At 39.7% G+C, this 10,472-nt stretch overlaps 1 protein-coding gene across 4 annotated transcripts in view; it reads right to left on the bottom strand.

The window, feature by feature from the left end:
• Window positions 1-6,248: 6,248 nt before the first annotated feature.
• Window positions 6,249-10,472, bottom strand: part of LOC308294703 (CUGBP Elav-like family member 2) — a 29,404-nt gene continuing 25,180 nt past the window's right edge. For 3 of the 4 annotated variants that reach the window (XR_013962531.1, XR_013962532.1, XR_013962533.1), the window contains 2 exons: window positions 8,171-8,351; window positions 6,249-7,176 (listed from right to left, as the gene is read on the bottom strand). Coding sequence is in view for 1 of the 4 variants with exons in the window: in XM_080737495.1 (XP_080593621.1) it covers window positions 8,224-8,351 (128 nt within the window). In the remaining 3 variants the exon portion in view is untranslated. Of the gene's footprint in view, window positions 7,177-7,769; window positions 8,352-10,472 lie in introns of those variants that run through there. The other variant, XM_080737495.1, reaches the window with a different exon arrangement.

Below are 10,472 nucleotides of genomic sequence, written 5' to 3'. Positions count from 1 at the left end.
TGCTTGTGAAGGGATGGGAGGTAACGCTAGACTGTAAAGGTATTGGTTGACCGCAACACCAGACTGCAACGCAATTGGCTGGTAGCACACCATACGTCTGTTACAGTCGAATAGCGTTGAAGTCTGGTCCCAGGATAGCTTAAAAAATCTTCAACTTGGTGTAAGCCTACTGTAAGACTGTTGATTGTGGTTGAATGAAATTATTGTTTTACATAATACATTATGTCTTCGTACTACTGATGGGTATGATTCAGTAGGCCTATATCGCATCATTCCATTCCAAATAGAATATAATAACTAACTACTAATGACTTACTCCTTTCGCAACAAGTGTCAAGCACACGTGTCGTATGTAATCCCTCCTCTCGACGCAGCTCCTCCTACCAATGAGGATCGTGGCCGGTCATGATGTCATTAGAGAACCTGGGGCCCCTGACTGTTCCCCTCTTTTATATATAACTCTTCACAAACATGCATATCAGTGAACATGCTTGTGTCAATAACCACTCAAGACATGCACAAAACACGACAAAACTAAAAGGCAATGCAAGGAAGGGCAAGAAAGAAGAACTGACTTCTGGCTATTAACTTTTCGTGGCCTAGGGGTGTAGCAGGCAACCAGGGGGTGGACTGTGATCTGGACTGGAGACCGGCCCCTGGCGAAAACCTAAAATGAGGCCCACGGCTCACACACAAAGCATGAGGGGGCATATTTTAGAGTAGGCTATGGCTGCTACTAGCATAACTCCAGAGCATATCTCCACTCCACCAGGCTGAGTTGCCTATAGGTGGGAATTTATACACCTGTATACAGGGGTTTTAAAACAACAAATAGCTCACGTTTAAATAGTATACAAAAAAGCCTCAGATTTAAAATGTGTTCAAAGGTAGCAGCTCTCTTTATATGTGCAGTCTGGAGATCTATTTGGTACAGATAGAGCGGGAAACTCATAGTTAGGCCTTAGGGTGGTTAACCTTTTATCGCAACGGCTCACAAATCTTGCTGCTGTGTTCACACATTATTGGATTTCTCCCAGGAAATATGGGATTTTTTTGTCGTTGATGTTTTCAAACTTTGGGTGTTAAGGGGATTTGGGTTTATGTAATCTGTAAGAGGTATGTGCCTCCTCCCTCCGGTGTCTTGGTATAGTGGGTACTGGGCAGACAGGTGGTCAGAAAGTATGCCTATACTGTTTCCACCACATTTTGTGTGCAGTGGCTGCAGTCTGTCTTCCCATGGGAGCATGGGGTCTGTCAGTGGCGGCCTTTTCTCTATTGCAAGGTTGTGGTCACTGACTCTGTACCTAATCAAGGCTTTCCTTAGTTCTGGGTCATTCACCAGGCTCAGGTATTCCGTCAATGTATATTCTCTATTAAGAGATAGCATTCCATTTGCTTCGGTTTTGGGTTCTCTTTCCAGCTTGTCAGGTAGCTTTCTTTTTGTTTTCTTATAATCTATCCAATGGGTTCTCAGTCCGGTAGCTGTGCTTGCGAGTCCCTGAATCAGCTGACTAAGGGGGCATCCCTGTAGGTTTTCTCTGTGGTTGAGTCATTTGTTACAGCCTTTAGGCGTGCAAAAGCTCATTATTACAACATAGAGTGCAACTTTATGCATTTGTGGCATCCCTGGGCATAAGTAAAAGTGCTTTTGGAGATGCACTATCAACAGGCGATTCCAATTTGTGGTTGGTTATAGGCTAATGCTGTGTTGATGATATATTGTGTTTTTTGTAAATAATGTGGACCTCCGTGAGGGAAATTCAGTTTTCAGTTGAGCAATTAGGGGTTAAGAGTCTTGCTCAGGGACACACATCGGCATTGCTGGTCTGGCCTGGAATCGTACCTGGGACAACCAGGGGATCTGGCTCCCCAGGCAGCCAATTACAGGCAAACAGCAATGTATATGAAATCCCTGTTTGATGCTTATTGCGACTTGAGATCATAATACCTCATTTGGTAGACTCTACCCAATATATGTTTTTCTTCTAACCAGGTAGAGGGGGAAAAAATCATGTGTCTTAGCCTGGATCCAGACCATAGACTCGGCCCAGTCCTCTGAGTGGCCCAGTCCACACCCGAAGTGAGTTTGAAAACATGACCAATGATGGAAAAACTCCCATACCTACTGGGAGAAATACAACAATGTGCGAACACAGCAGCAAGATTTGTGAACTGTTGCGACAAAACAAGGCTAGAGACTGGAACACAACCACCCTAAAGACTACAAACCATGGATTGACATCTAGACCGACTGCACATACAGTATGAAACAGAGCTGCTACCTTTAAATGCATTTTTGAGAAACAATAATGCCATTTGTTCCAAAAGCTTTATACCCTGTATATATATATAAAATGTCACAATTATGCGACATAGCTGTTTACATAATGCTGTACCCCTCATATGTTCCCCGTTTTCAACTGTTTTTATTTTTATTTGTGACAATTGCTTTGGCAATGTAAACGTATGTTTTCTAATGGCAATAAAGCTCCTTTGAATTGAATTGAGTGGACTGAACTTGCCATTTTTACAGGTAAAAAAAGTGATTATCCAATGAGCGTGCAGAATCTAATGGTTAGCCAAAAGCATAATCTCTGCCTCCCAAACTGTCGGCCTTGCAATTTTCTTTAAACTTTTAACACAGGGGGCCATATAGAGAGCCACCCTTAGAGCCAAGTTTAAATTGGTTCGTCATCATTAGCCAATTAGCCAATTATTACTCTTAATTCCAACCATAATATCGCACCTCCTCCACACGCATCCAACTGATTGGCCCTCGCCACACATGGCCCCTTGTCTTTTTTAAATGTCTGTGAATGGACTTTAAGGGGTGTCAATGGACACAGCTCCAAGCCATCAACTTACTGGACCTCAAGCTTTTACTCTTCTTAAGAAATATCTCCAAGAACTGATACAAGATAACACTATTCTGTTTTGTGAATAACCAACATTTTCTCAATTGCTAAATTAACAATGTAACAGCCGTTTTGCAAACGGTTATCTGTTTTCCCACTCACTTCTATTTTGAAACATTATAAAGTCAACTTTGTTTATACATTTGACTATGTTAGACATAAGGGCATGATAAAGCATAATTCAATCATGTGAGAGAAATTAGAATCTGAATTTCTATTTTGCCAATCAGATTGGAAAGAGATTCTGATTCTGTGCGTCTACAGATTGTGCTGTCCAAATTTATATTAACAACAATTTAGTTAGTGTACATATAGTTGTTCGGCTGTACAGGACTCGATCCATGATACAGACAGTACAACTAGATGTACCTGACAAATGGTTTGGATCATTCAGGCAAACACCCTCCCTTCACAACTGGACCCCACATCAAATCCCCTTAACACCTGGGTGCATGTAGTATACTGTATATTCGAATAATATACCTACAGCTCCCCATGTCTGCAATTGTTTGAAAATAATAAGCAAAGAGAAGCACAATGGAAAGAAACAGGTTAGGGAGACATGACACACTAGGGTGGGGTGGGGTTTGTAAACGTCTTTACAACACTGGACAGGCACCAGGACCACACAACACACAAAGACACATTTAATATTAGGGGAAATGGTTTAATTTGGAGACAGAGGCAAAGAAACACACCACACATGAACAAACATTGACCAAATAAACATTGAGTCTTTCTCTTCTACACACTCCGCTATGGGAAAACAGAAAACTCTACACAGGTAAAAGCAAAGCCCAAAGAAAAAAGTTAACTTTTATCAAACTAAGACAATTATCCACACAAGTTGTCTAAATCCTGATGACCACAGAACCATGTGGACAGCACAATACTAACATGAAACTTACCACGATTTAGAGGATCCCAATCCCCACCCCCAAAAAGGAAACTGAGTAAGTGATCGAGAGATACTTAAGAGACCCAAGTAAAGTAAATTAAATCAAATCAAGCATATTTTAGACAAAACTTAATGACCAAAATTGCTTGACACCACCAAGAGGCCAAACTCGAGACCCAGTCAAGGCCAGGCCACATTGAGAGGCCAGACAATTTTTTTCCAATATAGATTTCTTTCTTTAATTTCCAATATAAAAAGCTCCACTGGTACAAAATACATATGAACAACCAGTTGTAGAAATTGGAAAGCCTGTGTTTTTGTATTTTTTTAAATCCCACCCAGTTCAAAAAGTTGAACAGAAAACTAGCGTATGTATAGAGATCACATCAAGATGTACCCACTTTGGCTTTTCTCAAGACAACACAAACATCAATCAAATTAATTGTGGAACATGAATTAATTCATAGCCATTATCAGACAAGGAAATCATACAGGGCAAGATTTTTTTTCTTTTCTTTTTGACCAAGACAATATCTATAGATGCAAAGCTACCACAGTCAAAATAGCACTTTAAGAAGTAGGAAATAACACAAGAAAGTGATCAGAAAGTGTCTAAGATTGAAGTGTTTGTGATGGAAGCCCCTGAAGGGAATCTCAACCGCCTGTACTTTACATTGTGCTTTTACATTTACTATAACACTTTACTATACACCGGACACAGCTACAATACAGCTGTAGTCAGTGGAGTGTAAAATAAATGTTTTATGAATGGTCAACACACAAATATATATATATATATATATATATATATATATATATATATATATTTGTATCGTAAAGTGTTATGGTACATCCAATATTTCCCACTAACCAACAAGAGGATTAACCATTAAAACAGTTTCAGGGAGTTTAATGTAGCTCTATATAAACTTGACGATTTGTTCGAATCCAGTACATTACAACACATACTTAGCAATAACTGAACACTCGAGTGGCAGGGACAAAAACAAACTGGTGACAAGAGGATTGACACTGGCATAAATATACAAAAAGGCCAACTGCAGCAATCTCTAACCAAGGCCTAATAATATGTGTAGGCAGTTTCTAGACGTATATGGCACTTTGAATATTGTATTGCGTTTGGATATAAAAACACTGAAAAAAAGCACATGCCCATATTAAAAGTGAATTAGTGGTACCATGATCATTTGGGATATACAATCACCTATACAACAGTACACGAAAGTGACCACTCCCCATAATTGTGCTTAACTCTGGCATTGCTGCTCTAACCAAGGAAAACTATACAACACCCTTGAGTGCCATTTGAAATTTGGTACCATTTTGGAATTTTATCAAGTGGAGAAAAAAGAAAAATCGGATGAGAACTGTGCATCTTGTGTCTTAATCCCTTGTGTGACAGAACACACAAAAATACCCTGAGTAGACAACTTTTTAGCGCCATCAGGTACGCAGTTTTTGGGAATCCTTTTTTTGGTGGGGGAGTGGGATATGTTGGGGGGGGGGGGGGAGGGGTAATGTAATATAGTTATCAGGGTTATATCTGAACAGCAAACAGCGAGTTCCACCCCCATAAAGACAGTGTAAACCTTGTGTTGAAAAATGGAATGCATTTGTAAACCAACACTGTTTTGGTGGATTTGCTAGTACAAGCGTAACATGTACTGTGCAAGGTGTATGCCCAAAACATACCATTACGAAGTCAAACTATAAACTTATCCAGCAAAGAAAAGTCAGAGTATGTGTGCATGTCTATGTACTTGTGTACGTGGATGTATACATAATGCAATGTGCAGAGACCCACAGATTGTGTCTTGTGTCCCAAGTGATCTTGTCTTCAGGGGCTCCCACATTTGGTGTGACAAAAAAATAAAAAATAAAAGGTTAGTCTCTGTGCGAGGAAAATTGGGTACTATCACAAGGGGAAAAATATGTTTTGAACTTAACCGAGTTTGACACATGGGCACTCACAACAGAAAAACATTGTCTGGCATCTATGTAATAAACATTGTAAATAATCATCTTCCAATATGTGGCATCCATACTAAACCAAAGTGAAACATCCATTAATCAAGTTAACAAGAAATCCACCAAAATTTAACAAGACGTACCATAAGAATTAACACCAAATTGATTTTTTTCTTGAAAAAAAAAAAGAAAAAAAAAAAAAAAAAGCTTATACACTCAAGATGTGACCAAAAAGGATGCTTCAAAACAAAGGACATTTTTATCTTTCCAGAAGTTAAAATCACAACTAACGCAGAGAGCAAGAATGCATTTACTTGACTAGAAATTACACTTAAAGGCTGTGTTGATCAAGCAAACTTATTTTAGTCCTCTTTAAAAATGTGATAGGCTTAAGACCCCCCCACCCCTCCCCTCAACATAGATGACATTACAACATAATCTACAAAAAACCCAAAGTTTGCATGGGTTTCTGTTAGTTAAACCTCTATAGATTCAATGGTATAAAATATAGGTAATCTAAGTGTGCATTTTAAACCACAGATTGTCTATTTGTGAATCAGTTCTACAAAAGTTGACTCATGTAGGTAGTCATTTCTCTAGACAGAGCAAATGTACCTTTTATTGTGCCGTCAATATTTTCAAAAAGGAAAAAATAGGTAAATACACTTAATATTTTCATAATGAAAAATAAAACAAAGAAAACAAAAACAAAACAGAATACACTTTTTCTTTTTAATTTTTTTTTTTCTTTTTTTATAACAGCCTTGGTGAAAAACTTTACACTGCCCGCAAAATGTAGAAACCATTACAGATCACTGAGGGGTTTTCTGGTCAGACTTTTAAAAGTGTTGGAAAGTGGTCTGTAGCATTTATTTTAGAAGCCAACATATTGCTAATGGCACCAAATAGCACAACTGTGTGCCAATCCCTGTATTCAACTTTCAAGTGAACTTTTTACTGAGAGAGGTAAAAAGCAAGCAACATAAAAAAAACTCGCAAACTTAAAAATAAAAAAGAAATCCCACAGGCTTTAAAAATATTTTTGCTTAAAAAAAGAACGAAAAAAAGAAAAAAAAAAGAAAAAATAAAGAAAAGTCTCAAATTAATTGAGCATAGGTAAGTTTTCACATTGATTGGCTTGACCTCCCTCCCATCACATTTTTTTTTATACAGGAAACCAAGACAAAGGAATATACATGCAGAAATCAGGTTGAGCTAAGGTCAAGGGTCAGTGGATGGCCAGATATTGGTCAGGCGAGCTTAGAGAGACATCACAGACAATGGTGGGATGATGAGGCCAGGAGTTTGGCTTGGCTTTCAACACCATGAAGACATGCTAGGCTAATGATGAGCAAACAGGCATGGAGATTTGTTCTAAAAAAGGAAGAAAAACACAGAAGGAAGAAAGGGAGAGAGAGAAAATAGAAAGAGGAGAGAGAGAGAGGGAGAGAAAGTTAGGGCCACAGCACAAGAACCTTTCAAACATGAGGCACAACCAACAAAAACAATGCCAATCACCACGTTGGTGACGCGTCACCCACATACACACAAAAACTATACAAAGATTTAAGGAAGTGACACCACCAGATGTATGGTAGAGACTCTCCAGCATGCACAAATAGTATACTTGGCACACAAAAAAATATCCATCTGGGACAAGTCCCTTGCGAGACTTGGAGGATGGATGGAATGATTGGAAGAAGACGTTAAACAAGAAGCAGAGAAAGAGGTAGCCTAGCTTAACATGGCTTAGAGAGAGAGAGAGAGAGAGAGAGAGAGAGAGAGAGAGAGAGAGAGAGAGAGAGAGAGAGAGAGAGAGAGAGGGAGGTGGTGGTGGGGGGGGGGGGGGTAAAGTTGGTAGTAAAGATTGAGGGTACAGGGTAGAGTGCAAAAGATTTTCACATATTGAGGATGACAAACAAATGAACAAGACAGAATAAGGCCAAAAAAAATGACTGAAGCTCTGGGTTTGGACACCAATTGAACTGGCTTCAATCAATAAAAAGAAAAATATATATATATTAAAAAATAAACAGATCCTTAGTCAACCTGTCTAGCATGACTGGAAGGCAATGAAATGGTAAGAAAAATAAACCTGACTCTCCCCTTTCAACACACTACACAAAAATCTCCCATCAAACACTGGCTCCAGTGATACTCATAAATAATTATAAATTAAAACACTTAACATGAACCAAATTACATGTTGAAACTGAAGAAATGGGATTACACTTTTAAACAAAAAGTGGAAGGAAAAACATTTTTCTCTCTCTTTTTCTTAAACAGATCAAGAGTCTCCCTCAAGTGGTGGGTGTGGGTTCAGACAAGCCCCAGGGAGTCTCTAACCGTGGCTGGAGGGTGAACTTACCCTAGCAGGGCTAACATGAGAGCTGGGGAGGGGGAGAGGCCCGGAGGCCAGGATCAGTAGGGCTTGCTGTCATTCTTGGAGCGTTTGAGTTGCACCTTGAGCCTCTTCATGCCGATCTGGAAGCCGTTCATGGCTTGGATGGCAGCTTGCGCAGACACTGGATTGTCATAGCTGACAAACCCTGTGGGACAGAAGAGAGGGTAAAGATGCGTCCCAGGCCAGATTGTACCATGTACAGTACATAAAGTATGATGATGACACTGCGATTGGCTTGCTAAGCTGAGCTCCTCCTGCTCTCTGCTAAAGGGAGCCCTTTTAAATCTAGTTAAAGTGCCGGTGCAAATAAAAGCACATATTGACCTTGAAATTCTATAACGGGAGTGAAAGGTATTTGGAAAATATCATTGAAAAATGGGGACGGACAATTAACCACTTAAACCATGTATACAGTACTTAGTTGACGGGAACAGTATAATACCGAATATAGTACGATATTTCATTCTAATAAACATATCTTCAAAATTGGGGGTCGTCCTATAATCGGTGATTAGACATTTTACATTGTAATTACACATCCGCACCAGCAGATGGTGCCGGTACTGAAGTAACCAGTAAACAAGTGAAGCAACACAGCTAGCGTGTGTTTATAAAGTCACGTCATTTTTTTGCCAAAATAGGTTGCTAATGCTAGCGGTTTTGATGTAATGTTCACCCACATATAGGGCTGTCCTCGACGCAGGATTTATCAAGTCGACTCGAGTCGCGGGGGTTAATCCGACGCGTCGACGAATCGTTTGTGTAAAAAAAGAAATAAAAAAAAAAAAGTTTTGCTTTAATTTTTTTTTTTTTTTACGTTGTGCTTTAATGACTGGAGAGAAGAGTACCGGTACAACAGCCGGTACAGCCGCTTGTTATATGATCAAGGCAACTTTCAAGTCACGTGAACTGGTTTTATTTTAAGTCTAGTTGCAAGCAGTAGGAAGTATGGACTAAATAGGAAGAACATGACAGTCCAGCGCTCTCATACCGCACCGGTGTGATAAAAAATAATATATTTTTGACGGCTCGACTCAAACAATTGGCGTCGATTCCGGGGGCTTAAAACGACGCGTCGATTCGTCGATTTTTAGAGGACAGGCCTACCCAGATAGCAGCTAAATCTGGATGAAAATAAACATGTGTAAGGATCGAACATGAGCTTGATCTAACACTTAAGTGTTGTTTCCCTATTTTTTGGCAAAAAAATTATGTGACTTTATAAACAAAGTCAAAACAGCCGAGTGATGCCTGGAGAATAGGGGGCGCTTGTTGCCTTTACAAGCCCTGCCCGGGGGCATTCAGTCAACGTCCTATGCATGCGGGCGGTGCTTAGAAGCACCCGCACGGCAGGATTTGAGGGAAAATCAAGCGCACCCTTCACTAGTTCAGCTTCAAAACACTGACCTGGGTTTGATACAAACTGAAGGTGTGGATTATAGTCTCATAGTAATTTTGTTGCAGTGTATTCGTTTTTCACAGTCTGAATCTGAAAGTGAATGTTTGTTCTTGATTCGAACCTTGACTTTGGTGGTTAATGCAATACAATACTGTTATCTCTGTATGAGCTTTTCTATAATCATTTTACAATATAAAAGTTTATTTTAACTTAACTTTATTTTGTCTTCGGCATATTTTTTCCCCAAAATGATATTTGAAAAATAGGGGTCGTCTTATAATCAGAGTCGTACTATATTCGGTATTATACGGCATTCTTGAGTATTTCCCTCTATACCAAGTCTCAGCCAAAAATCTATGTTACTAGCACTGTGGCCTTGTGGTTAGAGCGTCCTTCCTGAGATTGGGAGGTCGTGGTTCAATCCCTGCCCTGAGATTGGGAGATTGGGAGGTTGTACGTCGATCCTCGGCCGAGTCATACCAAAGATGGGACCCAATGCCTCCCTGCGTCATACTAGCGCCATGGGGTGTACTTGTACATCAAGCTGCCTCATGCTATGGGCTTCAGCAAGGCTTACTTCACAATGTGTTGTGAGCTTGTAGCTGTGCCATTTTCACAGAACACTCACCCCCAGAATAGGGATGCTAGGTATCAAGTGGTTAAGCAGTGTCACATTTGTACTTGTGTATGGAGCTTGGGACACAAGCAATTAATTCATGTGTAGTACTTTAAAGTAGCCAACATTATTAGCTTAATAGAAAACTCTTATCCGACATTATTTATCTAGCATGTTATTTTTTACCACATGCAAGCCCTACAGGTAGACAGATTTGTCCTGAAAGGGTTGCAAGGCCTAAAACACAAAAG

The sequence above is a fragment of the Nannobrachium achirus genome, assembly GCF_963921795.1.
Source record: "Nannobrachium achirus genome assembly, chromosome: 11".
In the NCBI taxonomy this organism is placed as follows: Eukaryota; Metazoa; Chordata; class Actinopteri; order Myctophiformes; family Myctophidae; genus Nannobrachium; species Nannobrachium achirus.
The sequence above is the reverse complement of the archived record's forward strand: the minus strand, read 5'-3'. Positions and strand labels throughout refer to the sequence as shown.